Below are 25,081 nucleotides of genomic sequence, written 5' to 3'. Positions count from 1 at the left end.
TCTTTATAATTATGTTCAACAATAGGAATTACCACAATACAAATAATTACGGTCACACTTTATTTTAAGGTCCAATTCTCGCCATTAACAAACCGTTAACTACAACATTTGCCTCAATAAACTACTAATTTGCTGTTTATTAATAGTTAGTAGGGTACTGTAGTTGTTAGGTTTAGGTATTGGGTAGGATTAGGGATGCAGAATATGGTCATGCAGAATATGTGCTTTATAAGTACTAATAAAACAGCCAATATATTAATAATAGGCATGCTAATAAGCAATTAGTTAATAGTGAGAAATGGCCCCTATACTAAGGTGTAATACTATACTATAATACTAAGGTGTTACCATAATTACATAGTCATTTATTATTTAACCTTAAATAAAGTGGCCCTCAAAAGTATTTGGACACTCAGTGTACAATTAAATATGTCAGAATGTCTTGTATAACAAAGTACCAAATCAAAGTGTAATTTATTATTAGAAATATAAACACCCAAAAATTAAAATTATGTCATCATTTACCCACCCTAATGTCATTCCAAACCTGTATGACTTTCTTTTTTTCTCTGAAATATAAAAAAAAAAAAAAAAAATTAGCCAAATATTTTTATGTTTTTTATTTCCATATAGTGGAAGCCAAAAGGTGATCAAAAACATAAATCATAAAAGGACCATAATAGTGGCCATTTTTGAATACACGTGAGCATGAATGGAATTTACAGTAAATGCTTCATTGTAGGAAAAGAACAATAATGAAAACTTAATGTACATGGACTTTTGGTATGTTTCTCACACAAAGTTCCTCACACAAATACAGTGTACACATCAAATGGACCACATTTATGGTGACATTGATCACTGTTCATTTTCATTTTATAGAACTCCTTTTGAGTTCTATGGATTAAATAAAAAACATTATATAGGTTTTGAACAACATGAAGGTGATTTTGTTTGTTTGTCTTAAGTATGTCAAATACTTGTTCAAACCACTGTATATGGTCATAAACTTTATGAAGTTATGAGCGGTGTATATTTACCTCTGAGTTAGTCTTTAAAAAAAACTGTTTCCTGTTACTGAGGTTAGCTTGTTCAGGTGTTCTGTCAGTGCCACCTCATTATGTGGGCAGCTGCCAGCTGTGGATTGACACATTATGTATCGCTTGTAAATCTCTTGCCCTGCTTATGTGTGTGATTGGTTTGACAGCAATTGCAAGGCCATGTTTCTCTCAGTGTGGATGCGCATATGCCTTAACGAATGTGTGTGTGTGTGCTTTGTGCTGTGTTCATGTTTTCCTATATTATTATTTTTCAGGTGTAGCCACGTTTAATTGTCTGCTTGGCAACTGGGATCCAAAGGGACCAGATCTGAGCAACTGCACCTCACCGTGGACCAATCACATCACTCAAAGAGTGAGTAAAAACACGGCACCATGGGAAATATGCTAATGGTGTATGAGCCTATTTAAAAAATTGAGTAGAGAGCGATATGCCTATGGCAAATATTCTTAAAGCATAATTTGGCCTGAAGGTTTTTTTAACAGAAGGCACAAAAGCTTATCACAAAGAGCAGCCTGTAGCGAAACAGCTTAGAGGAAATTTAGTGTACAGCAAAATGAGCCAAATATTCAAACTGTCAAGATCAGCCGCAATTTATTTAACTTTGTGGCAAAATTACGAAGAGACAGCAGTGCAGCCAAAAGTGTCGTGCAACAGCAGCTTAAAATAATAATGTGGCATGTGTGTGTGCAATTGTGCACTGAGAGCGCACGTGTGTGTAAAGTGTGATGATGACTGAAGCTTAATGGTAATGTGAAATGGTTTCCTTTGTACTACAGAGAGCAAATCAGAAAATAGGGAGAATCACAAATCTATGAAGCCATTTGTTCATCCACTTATTCGGCCATCAAGGGACAGAGAGAATAAAATCAATATGCCCACGTACATCTCTCTCTCTCTCTTTTCCTGTAGATGAGATCGGGAGAAACCGCTGCTATAGTAGCACGGGAGTTGGCTGAACAGACAAAGGGAGAGTTGAGACCCGGAGATGTTCCTTCCACAGTCAAAGCCATGGCACAACTGGTGGAACTGCTGGATGTACAGCTGCGAAATCTCACCCCGGGGGGAAAAGACACCGCGGCACGTAGCTTAAACAAGGTATTCAAGCTGTTAATAAACCACATACTTTCTAGGTAGTAATTACACAATTATTACACGTTTATTACATGTTAATTACATTGCTGTTCTTTAGGTTTGAGAAGGCTCATTGTGTTCTTGTGTATTTTTTGTGCAAAAAGAAGTGGAAGAGAGAGAAGTGCTCTAATTCTGTGCAGAGTACAGTGTTTTAGGCAGTAAACCTGTGGCAGTCCACAGATCAAAGGCTTTAAGGCCCAAAGGGGAAAACTTCCTGTTAAAAACAGCTACTGCTCGATAGACAGAAATCCTTACACTCACACACACCAACACACACTCTTATAAATAAGGAGACACAAATTAAAACAGCTCATAAAACCCCGGTGAGTTTTTCCAATTAACAAAAGAAGAACATAAAAGATAATGCAAAAAAAAAAAAAAAAACTTCAAAGTGGTGAAACACATACGCAGACTGCACAGCATTACACATACAGACAGATTAATTAGTTACAAACATAATGAACGTCCTGTCAGGTGTCTAATGCACAGAAATATATATTTTATGCATATCAAAAATGGTTGTTCATGACAGAAAAACAAGTCACAGGTCTGTTTATGGACAACAGGGAAAAAAAAGGTGCTAAATGAAAATAATAAAATGCCACCTCTTACAATATGCTGAACACATTTAAAAAGCAGACATATGCTAAACAGTTAACAAAAGGTAATAAAAATGTTGAATTTGATATTACATAAGAGCTGGTATGGGCTTGTTCCCAGTGCACATAGCAGTTGTGACATCAAAAGAGCAATATTCATATTCTGGTTATATCTGAAAATATAGAATTATTCTCATGTCAGAGATTAAATACATTAAAAAAGTTTTACATATTGTACATTCAAACAATTATCACTTATTATGTTCAAATGCATATTGCATATTTATCCAATAAAATAATTTAGATCTAATTTTTATTTAATAGTAAAATCAGACATTAATAAAACTAACGAATTGCAATTCCACCTTTGCATTATCATACATTATATTCAGCATTATTTAGTAGTTTAATAGTGTACACCTTGTATAACAACAATATTTTGGTACAAATTCATCTTACTAGGTCGAAGCTGAATTAAACAGATGACAGCATGTTAAAGATACTTAACATCCATTCATCCTAAAAGCAGAAACTATTATATCCTGAGACCAAATTACTTAAAATAGTATACTTAAAAAACTATTACTTAAAATAGTTTTGAAATTCAAGACATTTCCAAATTGTGAATTTTCCTATTGAGCTTGTGTCATGTTAAATATTTTGCATCTGGTTGGACCTTTGCAGTTTATGATCTTATTTAAATATGCTAACATTTGTACAATAAATTATTTGTTCCAGGCAAAATCTGGGTTCTGAAGCAAAACAAGTTGAGAACATCAGAAGGCATAAAACAAAGTTCCTAGTTGTCTTTCTCTGCACATTAAGCTGAAATAGGAGAAAACATTTTATGGTCAAAAAAATCAAACACATCACCTTTAATGTGTCTAAACTTAGACCAGTGAATCTCATTCATTCTCTTAGGGCCAGTCGAGCACTGTTGTGTCTGAATATCACTTTACAAACTTCACAGCCATCCTGTCAGTTTCCTATTACCAGCATCTAGCTAAAGTCATCAATTACACAAACATCAGCTCATCTGCAATAAGACACAGTCAGATACCTCTGGTCCATTCAGACTTTGTATATCTCAGTGTTGTTTGTTTGTATATTTACAGTGTTATTGCCCTGGCAGACATGTAGGAATGTTTTGTGGGTACAGTGTCAGTTTCATGAGTCAACATGGTGACTGTAACTCAGTAACATATTAATTTAGTTCCTAATTCTGCTCTGATACATAATATTATTATGATCCCTTATTATTTATTACTGAATGATTGTAGATTATTTCAGCTAATTAGGCTTTGTTTCCTATTTGGCTCCGAATGATTACATATGCGCTTTGATTTTTCATGTGTAGTTGTGTTTGTGTACTGTATTTGAGTTATTGTCATTTTGTAATGTTTTAATATTGTGTCTTTCAGCTCCAGAAGAGAGAGCGGTCGTGCCGTTTCTTCATACAGGTACTTCCCTCTGTCCTTATTTATCATGTTGTGTGTGTGTAGGCACACCAATATTCTGATTGTTTTTTATGCATGTTCCATATCACTTCAGCATCTACATAGATGGGTAAGGTTTTCAATATAAATACTGCTTTATACTTTTGTGGAGCCATATCTGTCACACCATATGAATCATATTGGTTGGTTGGTTGTTTGTGTGTGTCTGTGCGTCTGCACTTGTGCCTGTGGGCTGCATTTTTTGCATTTATAAAAGCAGAGCAATTTTTTCTCCTGAGAAAGCAGTAGTGATGTCAGCACTGGTCAGCAGTGTCACATCAGGCGACTGATAAACACACACACACGCAGACAGTGGGAAAAAAAGAACAGAATAATGTAGATAAGCTCAAGAAAAGCTCAGCAGACTGAACGAAAGGAAAAGCTTGAGAAGAACTGATTTAGAGGAAGAAAATGACTGATGCATATCTCAAACTGAGCCAGGCCGCTCAGTCAACCCTGCCAATGCATGACAGATTTATACTGATTTTTTACTCCATGAAATAATTGAGGTCTAAATGTTGCTTGAGTACTCTTTTTTTTTTTTTTTTTGGTTTAAAGGTGCACTTGATAATTTTTCCTCATTAAAAATGTTTTACCCCTAAAGAGATGAGTAGTAATTTTGATGAAATATGTTTAAAATCACTAATTTGAGACAAAGACTCCAGTTACATTAGCAGCCTAATAAAACCTGATTTATTTTATATTGAGCAGGTCATCTGGGGGTGACAAATTAAGATCACATGACTAGTTGAATATTACTCAGTTGTCTTGTAATAACCTATTATTGTACACTTCTGCTCACAGAATAAACAAATCATGGCTGTGAATAATGCATGTCTGGAGTCGGGTGTCATGCACTTTTTATATAAAGTATTTAAATTTTATTTTATTATTTATCAGTTTTTATCATGATTAGATGCTTTTTACACACCAAAAATCATGACCTTTTAATTATTAGATAATAATTTTCATTTTATTATTATTATTATTATTTAGGTGCACATGGTAATTTTTCCTCATTAAAAACATTTTTACCCCTAAACAAATAAATCATTATTTTGAAAAATGTGTTTTCAATCTTAACACGAGATGAAGACTACTTTCATATTAGTAGCCTAATTTTGAGCAGGTCACCTCTCGGAATATTTTCACATTACAATTCTGTATTCACACAGAATAATTCTGTAATTCTCAGAATTATAAATAAAAAAAAATAAAAAAAATCCCCAAAACCCTTGCCAGTTTAAATCGACATGTTTCTGTTTAGAATGGCATCGATAACCAAAATCATGATCCCGCATCCACACCATTAGGTAGCATTAGTCCGAGATGACTGCTATATTGCCCAGAGCAACTTGATCCAAAAAAGTCCAATTTTCAAATACTCTGCTGAGTAAAACAAGTCTATCAAAACATCAATTGATCCTGCTGATTTAGACAGAGAGAATTACAGGATTCCATGACAACTGTCTGAAGCCTCCCGGTGCTGACATCAAGCAAATATGGATTCCCAGTGGTCATCTAATATGTAATGCAGTGTGTGTATGTGTGTCTCTTCATGCTGGATTAGCTCCTCAGCTTCAAAGCACTTCAGTTCTGCTCCATTTACCAAGTCTGTGGAGAGTATTGCCACTGTGAGTGTGAGGAAACAGAATATAAGAAGCGTTTTTAAAAAATCTCTTATCTGTTTCCATAGTGTGAGCCCCCAAGTCCACACACACACACGCACACACACACACATTCCCCTGACCTCTTGACACACTCTGTCAGAAGATTTCATAAGCAGTTTTGTGAGGAAGTAAATATAACTCTTCCATTTTACCTTTTATCCCAGTTGTCTCTCATCTCTGTCTCTCCTTTTTCTCTCTCGAAAAGGGTCATTACTTTAGTGGTGTCAAAATGAATATACTTATCCTGCCTTTAACACACTCTTTCTCTGTCTCACACACACACACGCACACAACGCTCTACTGTAACTGGGGCAGAATGATTCAACCCAATGGCCAGATTAGCCTGCAGCAACCTAAAGACAAACGACAAAACTTCCCTCTGTCCATCCCTACGGATGAGTGCACTACAGTGAGAGAAGTTAATTACATTACATATCTCTTCACTACAGATATTATACACTTTATATGTGCTGTAACAGTTGTAATAATAATGCAAGGTTATGAACTTCCATAGAGACATGATCTATTTAAAATGAATGGAATTTGACCTGGAATTATTGTTAACAGCATTTTTGTGAAAGTGACAAATATATTTGGCCTGCTTTGTGAATATCATTGTAGTCCATATGTTAATGTTGCAGCAAGCTGCACTTTTTCAAATGAAAAGCAAAATTGTAATGTGGCGCGATACACTCAGCAAGCTTTTTAATAAACTACCAGCTTAAGTCTTACCCCTTCATTTGTATATCAAGGTTGAGGTTTTAATATCCCTGTGATAATATTCTCTGCCAAATTTAAAACACTTAATATCTTAATATCACTTTTTTTTTTTTTTTTAAATACCCTTATATTAGTTTCTACCGCACAGCCGGGACATTTCATTTTCCTATATAGTACTCTTATAGACCCATAAATTACCCCTTGCCTTGTGTAAACCTGTGCGTGTTTGTGTGCGAGTGTTTGTGTGTGTGTGTGTGATGACAGCTTCTTTCATTTTCACAATGTCTCATGCTCCCTGTGGATCTTTCTTCAGTTTGACAGGTTTATACTCCAGCACAGAAACCGTGTAGTGTGTGAGTGCGGTTGAAAGTGGAAGAGAAATGGTTTATGGGAGAGGTGGGCACTTTGGGAAATATGTCCTTATTGTGAAGTTCAGATGTATGTGCGTGTGGGTTCAGAAGTCGCCCCTTACCTCCAGAACGCTGACATCTCTGTTTTTCTCTGTTCTGCAGGCCATGGTAGAAACGGTGAATAACCTTCTGCAGGTGCGATCCGAAACGGCGTGGAGGGAACTGTCTGTGGCCGAGCAGCTGCGATGCGCAACCATGCTGCTAGATACGGTGGAGACGGGTGCCTTCATGCTCGCAGACAACCTCCTCAAAACCGACACCATACAGGAGAGCACCGACAACATACGTGAGTCCTTGCACATGCTAAGCGAATGTTTACATGCAGATCTCTATGCACATATTTCTTTGAACTAATCAGATTTCACCCTGTGTCTCCTGCTGCTTGTTCTGATTCCTCCTGTCATGAGGAGACAAAAACAAGTTAAACAACAGATTTATGCATATGAAGGAAATTCTTAAGCTGATTTGTAATGTAATAAGATCCATAGAAATCTATGATTTCACAGACCCGTTTGATAATGTGGTGGGTTTATGTAAAATAATAATAATGTCACAGTTTCTTCACATACTGTGCATAAATCTTCAAAACATCCATGTAGGGTTTTTATTTCCCGCTTCATTTTTAACACTTCCAAAGACACGTTTCAAGAGGTGTAAAAATGCATTAATGCATTGCAATGTATCGCTGTGTGCATGGAAGTTCAATGCATCATATACAGAATTGAATAATTATTATTGTACATTAGAATTTTTTTATTGTAATAATACCAAAATGTAAAATACAATTCTTGAGAATGTGGATGCAAAACTTACTCCACTATAGCATACATTTGACCTCCAGCTACATTTGTGTTTTTAGTATCTTGTTTTGCAGACAGTTATGAATCAAGACTAATTGAGCCAGATCATGACCAAATTTTTAATTGTGTGATCCTTTGCATAATTTAGTAAAGAATCACATTGCAGAAATACTAATTAAATAAAGAATTAATTTATTTTAGAAACAACACTGCGTAAAATTTAGATTTTTAGAGAATCTGTTGTTTAAAAGTCTGGGGTCAGTAAGATGTTTTTTGTAAAAAAAAAAAATAATCAAAAAACTTTTATTTAGCAAGGGCTAATTAAATTGATCAAACAGTAAAGATTTTTACATTGTTCTCTTTCAAATAAATGCTGTTGAATAAATGTATCATGGTTTTCACCAAAATATTAAGCAGAACAACTGCTGGATAATAATAAGAAATGCTTCTTCAGAGCCATATCAGCATATTTTTTATATTTTGTAATATTACACATTTTACTGTATTTCTGATTAAATAATTGTAGTCTCGCCAATCAAAATATATACATAATTTAAAAAAGTTTTACTTTAGCCCGATTTTACTGTGTATGTATATTTTATATTGTATATTTATTAATATATATTTATATATTTTTTTAATTTTTTTTTTCAAAAGATGCACATAAACACTGTCTGCTAGGAGTTCACATGTAAGACCTGATGCATAAAAAACACATTATCACAATAGAGGTACACAGCAGGGACACACGCTTCATGTGCACTCGAGCCAGATGTAACGAAGCATGTCTGTGAAAAACACAAGACACAGGGGGTCTCATTCTGTCTGACTCATGCAGAGGAATCCATGCCTCGTCTTAAGAAACAGTACAGAAGAGGTCAAAAAGTGTACTGATTGACACAGGACTGCCACAGATACACAGAAAGTATGCACTCAACATGGCATCATTATTCCAGCTTGATGGTATTTATAATTATGGATCAATACGAGCATTCAAACGTAACATTTGAAACCATTGCTGTGTTAATTGTGGAACACTCTAGCATACCGTTAACTGCTCTCATGCTGTCAGTCAGTGCAGCAGGAGGCACTTTCCTTCAAGCAGCTTGTGAATGAATGGGCCCTGTGTGCAGATAAAAAATGAATCTAATCTATAATAAATATTTAAACCAATGCTAAAAATAAGGTTGCAAATTTAGGACAGTGTCAAAATCTGGAGCCTCTCTCTTACTCTCTAGAAATATAGCAGTAAAAAATATTTGTTTTTTTTTTAAATGTGATTTTGCAGTGTATATACTGTATATATGGTTTTTAAAATTCACAAGATAAACATAAGCTTAATAGAATTACAGAAAGTATGACTTATTTTCTGGATGATCAGATTTTGCAATTATTCTCCCAAGGTTTACTTCTGACTATCAATGTGTTCTGCCAAAAATAAACAACAGGAACATTGCATTTAAATAGCGTGTAATACAACCAACCACAGCTCAGTTTATGTACATGACATTTAGAAGCAGGTACATTTGAGATCATCAACACCACAGTAATAAACCAGCATGTAGTAGACATATAATTTTGCAGCCATCTCTGTAAAACATTGTAAAGACAACATAAATGAAAGTACAGTCTGGTTCAAAAGCCTTAAATGGACCCATCATTTTTTTATTTTCTTCTATGCAACATAAAAAAGATATTTTGAGACATTTTGGGGTGAACTGTCCCTTTAAACAAATCTCTTCAATGTGTTTCCAAGACACTTTAGCATTATTTTACACATTTTGGCAAATGCAGTGACTAAATGTTCTCTGGTGCAGGCCATCTGATGCAAGATCTCAGTGAATCCAGTTCAGTCTGCTGAATCATAAATGCTCCAGAGGTGTCAGAGTGATAGTCACAATTTACTGCTAAATGTAGCCGTAATGGCACTTTTACAGTCCTGCATCTGTCAGGAAATTGAGAGAAAAAAAAACAAAACAACTTTTAGCTTAAACTTTAATGGTATTGAATGTGCTGCAACTTCTGATGAAGTGTAGAGCTGTACATGTGATAGCACCACAAATTATTCCATCTGATACTGAAACTATATTAAAACAATAATCAGTTTCCAAAAAAACAAATGAAACTTTACATTTATGCATTAGGCAGATGATTTTATTTAAAGTGACTTGCAATAAAGGATCACAAGCAATTCGTCACAGCAGGTTTTGTAGAATTCAATGTCAGGTGTATTAGAAAGCAAGGTTAGAGTTAGAACAGAGATGAAGTTCAGAAAAGAAGAAGTGGACTTTTTCTTCTAAGTGCCTAAAGTTTAAAGTTGTGGAGCGCTTGAGGAAGATGTGTGCCTTCAGCTGCTTTTTAAAAGTTGTGATGGTCTCAATAGATCGGATTGAGGTTGGCAGCTCATTCCACCAGAGAGGAGCAGAATGTGGAGAATGAGGAAAGTGACTTTTTGAACATGAACATTAAGGCACCCCTCATTCTATGACTATAACTTGTAGGAGTGCATTGAAGTAGGAGTGTGTGAGTCCAGTAGCAGTCCTGAAAGTCAATGTCAAAGTTTCAAATCTGATTCTCACAGCAACTATGAGTCAATGGAGTGAGATCAGGAGAGGTGTGACGTGAAGACCAGCAGTGCTGCCGTTTTTCTGGATCATCTGCAGAGGCTTAGTTGTGCCGTATGAAAGGACTGGCCAGTTGAGCACTGTAGTAGTCCAGTCTTGAAATGATAAGAGCTTGGACAATAAGCTGCACCACATACTCTGACATGATATAATAAATGCAAACCAACACAACTGGTTGTTGAAATGTGGATAGTAAAGCGCTGTAAGTCATTAGTGCTGTTCCTTTCTGTCATGGTTGGCATTAGCATTGTAGACCACACATTCTAAAAAGACAGTTGTGAACATTATTTTGATGAGTTCTGTTGACATATAATGTTGGTCATTACATTAACTTAATATTGTGTATAATTTGAAACTAAAATTTCTGTTTCATTACAATACTAATATGAAATAGTCTTGATAAATTAAAGAATTGGGAAGTGGATTTCTAGTTCCCTGTGTGCTTTGTATAGGACTGTATAAAATAAGTGTTATTTTATGGGTTTGTTTGGTAAACAGAAAGATCTGTTGGTGTTTAATGCAGCCATGTATGACATTTAAATGAGTTTATGTTATGTTAAAGGTTTTGTTACCATTGTGCTGAAGTTAGGTTGTGGGTGGCTACATGAAGATATACACTACACTGACTCGTGAGCAATGATTGTGCTAATGTCTAGATACTACATGTTCATTGTCAGTTGACATGGTAAATAAGTTACATTTAGCATGTGACATGCTAGCTGTTAATTTGAACAGAAATAGATAAAATTAATTGGTTCCAAGGCCGCCACTCAATTATGTTGAAATTATTTGGAAGAACTTAACTTTTAGAGTAATCAATTAAAAAAAAAATTGTTTATGCTACAAATGCAAACTCTGTATATGCACGGTTGAGCTAGAGTTGACACTCTGAACTTCATCCAATCCAAGGAGGAGATGTAAGCTGGGTCAGTAAGGTCATCAGGTTGAAACAACGGATAGAGCTGCATATCATCTAGGAAACCATGTGCCTTTATGACACACAATGTTGTGTGTATGGAAAAAAGAAGAGGACTGAGCACTGAACCTTGAGGGATCCCAGTAATTAGCTGATGTGACACCCATGAAAAGACATGAAATCTTGAGAAAGGCACCCTCATGTACTCAACCAAAACAAATGGAAATAAACAATAATGAAATTTTCAAAATAATTATAATGTAATCTCTCTCACTGTTCTAATAAAAAGCCCATACTTTAAATAAAATAAACAAAGCATACTGAACTTTCTTTGTCAATCATACACTCATACACAAATACAAGGACAAATTCTGTCTCACATTCATCTGCCCACACACACATCAACATATAACCATGACATTAATCAAAACAATGCTGAAATTTGATAGCTGCAGCAATCACTCAAAACAATGAGCTCATGCACACACAGTTTACAGCCAGGGTTTTAAATTAACATTCACCAAAAGCCAAAAGCATATAAAAATTGGCTTTGGAGAATACATGACAGTCAATTGGTCTTTTATAGGAACTACAAAACAATGCATGATTATTTTTTTAAGTTTGTCTTGGAAGCCAACTTTTTTATTTTGTCTTTTATTGTCCAAAACTTTATGTAAAGACACATTTATGTAGAGATATGATCATGCAGAAACACATTCATGACATTAGCCTCCAAAACACCATTAAGAATAAAATCTAAATATTCACATTTTTGTGTAAGAGGTGATATATCATTGAGAGATGCTGTGCATGATGGACACTGACTCTACCCTTTAAGAAGCGTAAGACTCGTGCTACATCCAAATTATTACATAATAGTTTAATATTAGTTTTAATTACATTATAGTGTCATAATAAAATTATTTATTACATTTTTTTTATAGTTGCATTTTGTATCCACTAGCATATCCACATCTTTTATGATACTTTATTTGGTACTTTTGAAGCTTTTTAAAGCTTTAAAGCTCTGGTCCCTGATAATTGTTATGAGAAACCAGTACAGTCTTTAGAATTTCTCCTTTTTGTCTTCCACAGAAGTAGGAAAGTAATGCGGGTTTGGAGCAACATGAGGTTGAGTAAATGATGACAGCATTTTCTTTTCTTTTCTCTTTTGAAGAAGAAGCGTTCCTTTAATTTTTACCGTTTGCACTGAAAGAGAAAGACAGTGAAAGAAAAGAGAGAGGAAGAAAGTGAGGGAGCCGGTGGCAAAGATTTGAAATGTAATAAGGGAGGGCATGAGAACAGCAGGAAGAACAATACTAAGGAGGAGACAGAATGACCGGAACATTACCAGAGACAGAAAGAGTGAGACAGACAAATGCAGTGCGAACTGACTGAGTGGAAAAGAGAGGATGAAAGAGAGAGGAAGAGAATAAATGAAAGAAAACAAAAAGATAGAAAAGAGAGAAATCGAGGAGGAGGGATGGTGTTCAGGGATCCATGCTAACTGCTGTATTCTGCTCCAGTGCTTTCACAGCGCAAAGGGGGAAATTTATCGTTCCTGGCAAACAATTTATCCGCCATTCCACCACTCAAGGCCGGTTCACATGCATCTCGTTTGAGAGAAATAGCTCTCCATGGGATTGCCCTCTAGCCTAGCTTTCCCCCCCTCTCTGCGTATTTCATCACTTGTGTTTTTTGTGCATGTTTTTTTTTTTTTTTTTTGGCATCTGATCAGCTGCCTTAGTTGTTTGGCCTTGATGTTTTACAGGGTTGTTTTTGGAGGGTTTCATTAGAGGATAAGCAACATCAAAAAACTCTGTTTCACACCGAGATGTGTGTTCTCTTTTATGCAAATATATGTGGCTAACTGTTAGCATTCATCTCAATGGCAGCTGTTCAGCTGGTATTAAAGCGGGCAATCTTTGCTATCTCTGCTCATGGGCACTTAGTTCTGCCAATCACCTGAGTGCTAAGTGCCAAGAAACTAAGCACTCTGGAGCCAGAGGAAGCTGGCTGATGGCATCACAAGAACATGGACAGCTCCAAACCCTTCACTTGTATTATCATTGGCTGGGATGTGAAATATACCAGACAGAGGAAAATATAAGTAATTTTCAGGCATTTAAGAGCCCTCTAAAACAAAATTGGGCACTAGTAAAACATTTACTGTAATATAAGTAAAATTACACTTAGAAATGGTTGTCAGTGCTAAAAGAACCTCACAGAGTTTAGTTCGTCTGTTGAGTCCACCTTGACCACCAGACCCGCACGAGTCTCTGAGTCACCCGCCAAGCACGTTCTATAAAAATCCTGAATTAGCGCCGGTCGATAAATTATATCATATCGAGATTATGATCAAATTTATGTTAATGATGATGATAAGCTCTGGACATTTTTACTCAATATGGATTAATCTAACATCGATCCTATCACACAACAAAAATAAATGTTACAGCAGTCAGTCAGTGCATGTCGCTAATAAGTCTGCATGTTCTCTGTGTCTGTGTGAATACGTGTAGAGTAGTTTCGGCTGATACACAAACTCAAACACATGTGACTCTCTCAGTGATTTCAGCATCTGTGTCTCAATATATGAGGACATCAACACATGAACTTCATCTCCAGAGCTGCTCTGAGAGTCACTTTACCAGCTTTACACAGTTTCATTTGCGAAAAATTACCTTCAAATACATGCTGAAACTAAAACTAAAATTGAAAGACCTTCACGACCAACCATCAAAATATTTCAGAAAAATGTTATGTTTACATACTAAATATATCTACATATAATATAAATTATATGAATATAAATATATACATGTAAAAACATAAATATTTTCAAAATATATACTGTATGTGTGTAATAAATGTACACAGTACACACATATACATTGGGAGAAATATTTTTTTGATCCCCTGCTGATTTTGTAAGTTTGTCCACTTACAAAGAAATGAAGGGTCTGTAATTTTTATGGTAGGTTTATTTTAACAGATAGACACAGAATATCAATCAAAAAAAAATCCAGAAAAAAAGCACATTATATAAAGGTTAGAAATTGATTTGTATTTCAAATAAATATTTACCCCACTATATTATTATTTAAACAAAAACTTTTATTTTTGGATGTGATTACGTTTGTAACACCTGAGCCAGCAAATAAATAAATAAACAAACAAACAAATAAATAAAAATTAGAAATGTGTCTTGGAAACTGAAATACAGATAAATTAAATATAAATATGAAACATACAAAATACAAAATACAAAATAAAATAAAAATTACAAAAGCCTGTAACAAAATACTACAATGTAAAAATGAAAATATTATAAAAAAAGCTAATTTAAAATAATAATAAATACCATAATAAATAATATTATATTGAGAATACTAAAATAACAGTCTAAGTTTATAGACTAATTGGCTATCAGTGTGCTAAGCTAGTCTGCTGAGTGATTAGCTTGCAAAATCTAACTAAGAACATAAACTAAGAATATAAAAAAAGAATAAGAGATGTGTATTTTATCTGTTCTGTTTATCCTAACAATTTTAAATACATTAATTGTCCCATTTTGTTGAAAAATCCCTCTCCATATATAGTGACTTCATATTAAACATCAAATAACTTGTTAGTTTCCAGTGTGTACTACAGACAGACCGGAAACTCGGTTAAGACACTGTTGCACAAAAAAAAAAAAAAAAAAAAAAAAAAAAAAAATCAGTCATGAAACGTATGCAACCATATTTTGCTTGTCTTTTACATAAGACTTAATCAAGAAATGAATATGCAGAACTTCTTAGATGCTTTTCAGCACTGAGCACAAATCCTTTTTTGCATACATAAGCCTTTGAGTAAAAAGAAAATAGTGTTTTTATCATTATGTTCTTCGTTTTTTGATCTTCAATCTCAAATCTTAGCCGAAAGCTAATCTTAATCTCGCAGACAAAATCTCCCGCCATTATCCCTTTATTCAAATGAGAAACTTATTCCTCCTCTCATTCTCTCTCTCTCTCTCTCTCTGCTTTAAGGTTTTCTTTATGCTACGAGCTGTTCTTGTTAAATTAATGTGTACACTGAAGAGTGGAGAACATGGAGGAAATTGCTTTTTTTAGAGACCGAATGCAGATATGGTCATACTTTGGTGACAAAGATGCTCTCTAAATCTTTTTAAAACAGAATACCAGAAGAACGATCCAAATGACTTGTCTGGTTTGAATAAAGCATGCTTATAGATTATGCTTGTGTGTTACAGTGTACAGTTTTCTGTGAAGACTAGATTCGGCTAATTAGGTTAGCACAGTGTGAGCACCCCTGCAGCCTGTGTGTGTGTGTGTGAGTGTGTGTGTGCTTTGAAGGCACCATATCTGCTGTGCAGTACTTGAAGTGGTTTATATAACTGGGCTGTTCTGTTCCTAATGGATCTTTTTCTCTCTCTCACACACACACACACACACACACACCGTATCCCTCTGATCATTACCCTGGGGGGTGTGAGTTTATTACTTCAGGTTTTTCTTTGTGTTTTCTGTGCGACTATCTCTCTTTCCGCCTGAAAATACGCTTTCTTATATGTCCTTTATTCGGGATATTCTTTTCCCAGACCCCAAAAAAGTGTCTTAACAGGTAATCCATGGTGCATTCAGCTCTAAGACAGGTCTGAGGAGGGTAAAAGCACTCCAAATCTGTCACAAGCTCATATACAATATGTTACATCTCATCCGAGAAGTACTTAGGAAATTTGCACCATCTGACTTGCATAATTAGAACTCACTTTGCAAAGATCATTTTGATTATTAGAGAGGTATATTGTGATGTAGTTTGTAAATAAATTACTGTAATGATGACAGAAAAGTATCATCTATTAAATGAGATCTGAGGGGTGTTAAAGTTTGCCTCTAACAAGATTTTTTTGCCGTTTGAGATGCAACAAAAATCTGTGTTTCATAAAACGCACACTTGTGCATGAACACACACATACAGACTTGTATTTTAAACTTTATATTACAAAACCTGGGTAGAATATTACATAAACCGCCTGTAGCTTGGCCTAGAGACCACCTGCAGATATGAGGGAAATGATTTTAATAATGCTCACACACACATACACACATAGATTCAGATGTGATTTAAAGATGTATAACTTTATAACACGTCTGTTGTATAACTCATCGCTCTCCCAAGGGAACTGTAGACTTCACATGCTGATGTGATATACCACATACGCACATACACTCATATACTTTCATGTCTCAAAGTGAATTTATAAAGCTATTTGGCCAGCCAAAGGTATCTTTCATCTTAACTCAATAAATAAACATTTTTCACGGTGCAGTGTCTTAACCGAATGCTGGACAATCAATACACTGATTTATAGATGGGGTTTGATAGATTAATGAGTTTCTACACAAACTTTGATTTATGGATGCAGGCATGTTTTTTTTTTTACAGATGCGTTAAGGATTGTATAGAGCACATTTACAGATTTGATTTACCCTGCTTATATATTAATCTACATGTAATGTGAAATTGTGTCTTTATGTAATTGTTAATTGTTGTATTCATCATTTATTACATTTATTTTTATACTTTACTTGAAAGACCATGGTAGTAACAATGTTTTTATTGTTAACTAAAACTATTAAAAATCATTTGCATCAATTAAAATGAAACAGAAATTAAATAAAATGTTAGATAAAAAAAAAATACTTATTGACTTTGCCAACTAACAGAAGTAAAATATGTTTAAAGTACAAAACTGACCAAAACTGAAAAGAAAAAAATGAAATTAAAGCTAAATAGAAATATTAAAATAAAAACATTAAAAAAGACAAATACAAAATTACAAACCCGATTCCAAAAAAGATGGGACACTGTACAAATTGTGAATAAAAACAGAATGCAATGATGTGGAAGTTTCAAATTTCAATATTTTATTTAGAATACAACATAGATGACATATCAAATATTTAAACTGAGAAAATATATCATTTTAAGGGAAAAATAAGTTGATTTTAAATTTCATGGCATCAACACATCTCAAAAAAGTTGGGACAAGGCCATGTTTACCACTGTGTGGCATCCCTTCTTCTTTTATAACAGTCTGCAAACTTCTGGGGACTGAGGAGACAAGTTGCTCAAGTTTAGGAATAGGAATGTTATCCCATTCTTGTCTATTACAGGCTTCTAGTTGCTCAGCTGTCTTAGGTCTTCTTTGTTGCATCTTCCTCTTAATGATGCACCAAATGTTTTTTATGGGTGAAAGATCTGGACTGCAGGCTGGCCATTTCAGTACCCAGATCCTTCTTCTACGCAGCCATGATGTTGTAATTGATGCAGTATTTGGTCTGGCATTGTCATGTTGGAAAATGCAAGGTCTTCCCTGAAAGACACGACGCCTGGATGGGAGCATATGTTGTTCTGGAACTTGGATATACCTTTCAGCATTGATGGTGCCTTTCCAGATGTGTAAGCTGCCCATGCCACACGCACTCATGCAACCCCATACCATCAGAGATGCTTCTGAACTCAGTGCTGATAACAACTTGGGTTGTCCTTGTCCTCTTTAGTCTGGATGACATGGCGTCCTAGTTTTCCAAAAAGAACTTCAAATTTTGATTCGTCTGACCATAGAACAATTTTCCACTTTACCACAGTCCATTTTAAATGATCCTTGGCCCAGAGAAAACGCCTGCGCTTCTGGATCATGTTTAGATATGACGTCTTTTTTGACCTATAGAGTTTTAGCCGGCAACAGCGAATGGCACAGTGGATTGTGTTCACCGGCAATGTTTTCTGGAAGTATTCCTGAGCCCATGTTGTCATTTCCATTACAGTAGCATTCCTGTATGCGATGCAGTGCTATCTAAGGGCCCGAAGATCACAGGCATCCAGTATTGTTTTCCGGTCTTGACCCTTACGCACAGAGATTGTTCCAGATTCTCTGAATCTTTGGATGATATTATAGACTGTAGATGATGATAACTTCAAACTCTTTGCAATTTTTCTCTGAGAAACTCCTTTCTGATATTTCTCCACTATTTTTTCTCCGCAGCATTGGGGGAATTGGTGATCCTCTGCCCATATTGACTTCTGAGAGACACTTCCACTCTGAGAGGCTCTTTTATACCCAATCATGTTGCCAATTGACCTAATAAGTTGCAAATTGGTCCTCCAGCTGTTCCTTATATGTACATTTAACTTTTCCGGCCTCTTATTGCTACCTGTCACAACTTTTTTGCAATGTGTAGCTCTCATGAAATCCAAAATGAGCCAATATTTGGCATGACATTTCAAAATGTCTCACTTTCAGCATTTGATATGTTATCTATATTATATTGTGAATAAAATATAAGTTTATGAGATTTATAAATTATTCCATTCTTTTTTTACTCACAATTTGTACAGTGTCCCAACTTTTTTGGAATCGGGTTTGTACTTAAACTAGAAATAAACTGGACATAAAATCAAATCTGAACATATAAAACTAAACTATATGTTATACAGGACTATACAATATACTAAAATAACAAATAAATAACAATAATATATTCTTCCTTTTATTTGCAGAATCAGCACTGATTTTTGCACTCCTTAAAAAGACCTGTTCTGAATAGTGAACCTGACCCTTTGTAAAGCTCTGCCCTCTTTGTCACTGTTGCTAGCCTTACAGAACATCTTTAAAAAAATGAATTTTCAGTATAATATTCTTGTATAATTCTGTAATGAAGTGTGAGATTGCAAATCATCTTTTGTCTTTTTTTGAAGAAACAGTTCAATTAAAACCTGCAACTCAGTATTGAGACAAACGCTTATCACAGTCAACTGAAAAGAGAGAAGCCTCATTTGAAATCGATTACAAATGATAACATTAGCGTAAGTGAACAGAACTGCTTCTAATGTCTCTGCAACACACCATCTGCGCTACTGTGAGCTTTTTAGTAGCTGTCACCTCTACTGTGACCTGAATCCATACGTAAATGAATTAACATTAAGTTATCAACATTAATTTACCTTGAAGCAAATGTGGGTGTTCTTACCGATGTGCACTTTAAATATATTCATTTTAGAATGAGGGGTGACACAGAGTTTAATCCACAGCGTAAACCTCTCAAGATTTTGAAAAGAGGAAAAATACTGTCTGTATTTTCTCTTGTCTCATATATATATATAAATAGACTGTTTTATCAGCCTTTTTTTTATAGTTTCGGTTTTCCACTAGAAAAGAGTTACTCTTACTGTTCCTCCAGTCTGATAGGGGGCAGCATTTAATTGTGAGCATGTTTATGTTTTGCAGAGCTAGAGGTGGCACGTCTAAGTACAGATGTTAATCTGGCTGATCTAAGCTTCCCTCAATCTGGACTAACTGGCAACTCCATTCATCTCTCCGCCAACACACTCAAACAGCAAGGACGCAATGGTAATTCGTCTTTGTCCACCTGCCTCTGTCTAATTCCCTATCTGTCACATTCCAGTCTGACCGCTTGTGTGTTTTCTATTCCTCAGGTGAGATCCGCATGGCGCTTGTTCTCTATAAGAACCTCGGTCAATACCTGTCCACGGAGAATGCTAGCGTGCGTCTGGGCAGTGAAGCGGCCTATCCAAACTATTCCCTGATAGTCAACTCACCTGTTATTACAGCAGCTATTAATAAAGACAGTAACAAGGTCTACCTGTCTGAACCTGTGGTCTTCACTGTCAAACACATACAGGTACTATATACTCTTACAGTTAATTCCTTCATTATCTTTTCTGTGTGTATTTCCGTCACTATATCGAGTTTATTATGTGCATCTCCTCATTCCAGCAGTCGAAAGAGAACTTCAATCCGAACTGCTCTTTTTGGAGTTACTCCAAACGCACCATGACGGGATATTGGTCTACTCAGGACTGCAGACTACTCGGCACCAACCGCACTCACACCTCCTGTTCCTGCACACACCTCACTAACTTTGCAGTGCTTATGGCCCACGTGGAGTTCAATGTATGTCTCACTTATTTTATCAATGCTCATCCCATCAATGAAAGTACTAATGAAAATTTATATTGACTAAAGATTTCTTGATTTGTGACCCTGGACCACAAAACCAGTTTTAACGGTCAATTTCATCATCTGATCATCTGAAAGCTGAATAAGATTGCCATTGATGTATGGTTCGTTAGGATAGGACAATATTTGGCCGAGATACAACTATTTGAATATCTGGAATCTGAGGGTGCAAAAAAGTCAAAATACAGAGAAAATTGCCTTTAAAGTTGTCCAAATGAAGTCCTTAGCAATGCATATTACTAATCAAAAATTAAGTTTTGATATATTTACAATAGGAAATTTGCAAAATATCTTCATGGAACATGACCTTTACTTAATATCCTAATGATTTTTGGCATAAAAGAAAAATCAATAATTTTGACCCATACAATGATTTTTTGGCTATTGCTACAAATATACCCCAGTGACTTAAGACTGGTTTTGTGGTAAAAAATACTCAAAGTGCATGTTCACTTTGTAAACACTGGATCGGTACTTCTGCAGTGATCTAGGACGATTTTGAAGTTGGAAGAAGAATTGAGTTGAGAGTTTTTCAAAATACCCTAACTGTCATGAGCTTTCTAGTACTGTAGTTCTGTTGAGAATGGAATACTTTACAGCATACCTGAGATTTACAACCAGACCCAGTATAAAAATTTGAACTGCACTCACTAGCACTGCAATAGGTTACGTCATCCTCCACTAAGAGAGACCTCACAGGTCTCCTGAAGCCATTCGGCTCTTCCCTTGGGCTGTAAGACTGTGTAATGTCTGTTATCTCAGTGAGGACACTCACACTGCTCACTCTCTCTCATCGTGCACACACACACACACACACGCACGCACACACATAAACAAACACACACACACACACACACACACACATAAAATCAGTAATAAATGGACTTAAACAGACATGGAAAGCCCAAACATAGTGTGAACTAATATGTTGTACATGCATGAACATGTCATGACGTTATTGCTTATGTGTGCATGTCAACAGAAGATGGCCGAAATGATTTATGCACAAAACGTAAAGGCGAAAGGTCAAGATATACATAAATGTAAATGTTGTGTGCAGAGGGGAGGATTGACCTTAAACATTCACACACACACACACACACACACACACACACACACACACACACACACACACACACACACACACACACATGCACATCGTTTGGACCCACACCCTTGAGGCTGCATTAATGGATGCTGCGTATACGTATGAATGATTAATAAAACCATTTAGTGTGTGTACTTGTGTGTGTGCAGGCTTGACTGCACACATTCACTGAACACTGAGTCTTGTCATAGCTGCAGTGCTCCAAATTTCTCACACTACCGCTAAAATGAATGGGCCATTCCAACCCAGACCCACAGAAATGGAATGCTCATCATTCAAAATGTGACACAATACTGTATGTACTATTATTATATATGTATATTCATTTCAGCTGCCAAAAAGATTACTATCAGCTGTGTTTATCAAAGTTTATTTCTCTGCTACTGTAAATTAATGCAGAAAATATAAAGAAAATTTAATCTGGGGCCTCAGTAGAACACATGAATGCATCTTCCAGTCTGAACTCTACCAGTGAGGAACTTCCTTAGTAGGGATGGGCTTTTTGAGAAGTTTTGTAGTTAATAATAAAAAATGTTACATTTACAAATTTTACACCAATGCACCAATACACCAAGTGCCTTTATTCAGCAAGGATGAATTATATTGATGTGAAAGTAAAGAAAATATATATAAAATAATAAACACAATAATACAAAAGATTTCTATTAAAAAACTGTTCTTTCAAACATCTATTCATCAGAATCCCTAAAAATTTTTTTATTGGTTTCCACAAAAATATTAAGCAGCACAACTTTTTTTAACTGTGACAAGACGTGTTTGAGCATTTCTGAAGGATCATCTGATGCTTAAGACTGCAATAGAAAAACATTATTTTAAATTGTAATAATATTTCATAGTATTACAGTTTTTACAGTATATTTAATCAAATAAATGCAACCTTGGTGAACCTAAGGGACTTTAAAAAAAATGTACAATCTCAAACACAAACTACAGTAGTGTATGTATTACTGTATAGGATTACAAACAGTATTACTCTGTTTGTAAGGCTGCTGCTATTTACATCACACACAAATGGAAAGTTAGTATTTTATACTTCAAGTAAGGTAGTAGATATGGACTTTGACTAACATCCTTCTGTCCTTCGTCTCTCTCTGTTTCTCAGAAACCGGGCCAGGTGAATGAGCTGCTGTTGGACGTCATAACGTGGGTGGGGATCCTGCTGTCTCTGGTCTGTCTGCTCATCTGCATCTTCACCTTCTGTTTCTTCCGCGGTCTCCAAAGCGACAGAAACACCATCCACAAGAACCTCTGCATCTCCCTCTTTATCGCCGAAACACTCTTCCTCACTGGAATCAACCGTGCAGACCAGCCCGTACGACACACACACACACACACACACACACACACACACACACACACACACACACACACACACACACACACACACACACACACACACACACACACCAGCTCCATATAGAAAGCACCACATATACACACTTTACGGATTTAGATTTATTGCAGAATACACACACACACTATTCCTTAAGTTGTTAAGTTGGGCACCTGACTCTTGTTAATTACTGAAATGGAGAGGGTATTTGACCTCTCGTAAATTACAAAAATCTCATTGTATCCTCAGAGAGCGATAGAAAGAGAGAGTGAGAGAGGAGAATATAAGCAAAGACAAATGGAAAATGACAAAGATAAAATGCAGGAAATCCGTCGGGAAATTGCTGAAGTGATAACAGAACAGACGGTTAATACTCAAAGCAGAGAGTCACAGATCACACAGATACTGGTAGATAGTTTCTGCACCTTTTGTGCTTAGCGTGTATGTCTTTGTTACAGATCGTCTGTGCTGTGTTTGCGGCTCTGCTGCATTTCTTCTTCTTGGCTGCATTTACATGGATGTTTCTGGAAGGCGTACAGCTGTACATCATGCTGGTGGAAGTGTTCGAGAGCGAGTATTCACGCACCAAGTACTTCTATCTCACTGGATACGGAGTGCCTGCTGTTATAGTGGCTGTGTCTGCCGCTGTGGACTATCGCAGCTATGGAACCGAAAGAGTGTATGTATATGGCAGATACAATAATGCACTTTTTTTTTTTTTTGCTCAAGAAAGAATAAACATGCACCATGTGTTGACAGTATAAACAGCCTTTTCAGCGACAATTTCACAGTAAAACAATTATGAATCACCAACAGCAAAAATGTATACAGTAACAAAAATTAATTTTCAAAAAATTAAAAAAATTGCAAACCTTTGTTAAAGCACACACACTATATGTGTATGTATGAAAAAAGATACAAAGCTGTCACTGTAAGGTCCAAAAGCTACTTCTTTGTAAATTTTTAATCCTGTTCACTTGTTTATACAACAGCTATTACAAATATTTTAGTTTGAAGGGCATAATTAATTTAAAACAGAAAAAAAATCTAATTGAGGAGAGATTTGGACTTTTGACTCAAAACCTTTTAGTTAAACAGTTTACCCTACATAATTAAAAGTACACTTATTATACATAATTATTCCATACAATGTTTACGCAAAATAATTCTCTAGAAAATAAATAAATAACTTAAAAATAAAAAGCTACTAGAAATTAAATAAAGGCATTGCTTATTATTCATTGAGAGAGCTTTCAGTAGATTTTGGAAGTGACATAAGGGGGAGGTAACACTTTAACTGGCTGATACTTAAGTCTGCTTGGCCAATTAATCTGTCTGGCCAATGTATTGGTCTATCACTAGCGTGATGTCCAAAATGCATCTGTCAGCTTCCAATTTTGCTTGCAAAGACCCAGTTGCCTTATGAGCAATGTTGCTCAACGGTTAAGAAAGATTGTAGGTTCAATCCCAGGATTTAGTGACACAGGAAAAGAGTTACTGAGATCACAGACATGCTCTATTAGCACAGTGCCCTTGAGCAAGACACATCACAGCAGACTGCTCAAGGGGGAATGGCTATGCAATTAGTGCCCTGAAAGTCACTTTGGATAAAAACACAACTGCTTTGTGGGACTTCATGAGCACAAATAACTCGACTCAGATCAATTATTAATTCACTCCAAAAAATAAAAACTCTGTCATCATGTACTTACCCTCATGCCTTTACAAATTCATATAATGTAATAATATTTACATAATGTTTCAGCTGTTTTGTCCTTAAAATAAAGGTGGGGGGGGGGTTCAAAACATTCATTCTCTCTCTCTCTCTCTCTCTCTCTCTCTCTATTTCTTTTTATATTAAAAGAAATGTATGTTTATTTATCAATTACACATTAAGATGATGAAAAGTAATAGTAAAACATTTGCCTAGTTATAAAAGATTGTTTTTTGTAACTTTCTGTTCATCAAAGAATCCTGAAAAAAAAATGTATCACAACACTAAAGAGAAATATTTATTTTGCATCAAATCAAAAGAAATTAATACGATTATTTAGTAATTACACATTACGTTGATCAAAAGTAACAGTAAAAACATTTACATAGTTACAAAATGTTGTTATTTTGAAAGTTCTATTCATCAAA

The 25,081-nt window shown here is 35.4% G+C and overlaps 1 protein-coding gene across 7 annotated transcripts in view; it reads left to right on the top strand.

The window, feature by feature from the left end:
- The window catches only part of LOC109092981 (adhesion G protein-coupled receptor L3-like), a 95,392-nt gene that overhangs the window by 54,497 nt on the left and 15,814 nt on the right, over nt 1-25,081 (top strand). For all 7 annotated transcript variants that reach the window (XM_042716200.1, XM_042716199.1, XM_042716198.1 and 4 more), the window contains exons 8-16: nt 1,316-1,413; nt 1,972-2,157; nt 4,214-4,252; nt 7,191-7,374; nt 19,725-19,847; nt 19,934-20,139; nt 20,235-20,411; nt 22,709-22,918; nt 23,398-23,618. In XM_042716200.1, coding sequence (XP_042572134.1) covers nt 1,316-1,413; nt 1,972-2,157; nt 4,214-4,252; nt 7,191-7,374; nt 19,725-19,847; nt 19,934-20,139; nt 20,235-20,411; nt 22,709-22,918; nt 23,398-23,618 — 1,444 coding nt within the window. The remainder of the gene's footprint in view (nt 1-1,315; nt 1,414-1,971; nt 2,158-4,213; nt 4,253-7,190; nt 7,375-19,724; nt 19,848-19,933; nt 20,140-20,234; nt 20,412-22,708; nt 22,919-23,397; nt 23,619-25,081) is intronic.

Source organism: Cyprinus carpio, chromosome B1 (assembly GCF_018340385.1).
Source record: "Cyprinus carpio isolate SPL01 chromosome B1, ASM1834038v1, whole genome shotgun sequence".
In the NCBI taxonomy this organism is placed as follows: domain Eukaryota; kingdom Metazoa; phylum Chordata; class Actinopteri; order Cypriniformes; family Cyprinidae; genus Cyprinus; species Cyprinus carpio.
This window is presented reverse-complemented; position numbering and strand designations above follow the sequence as displayed.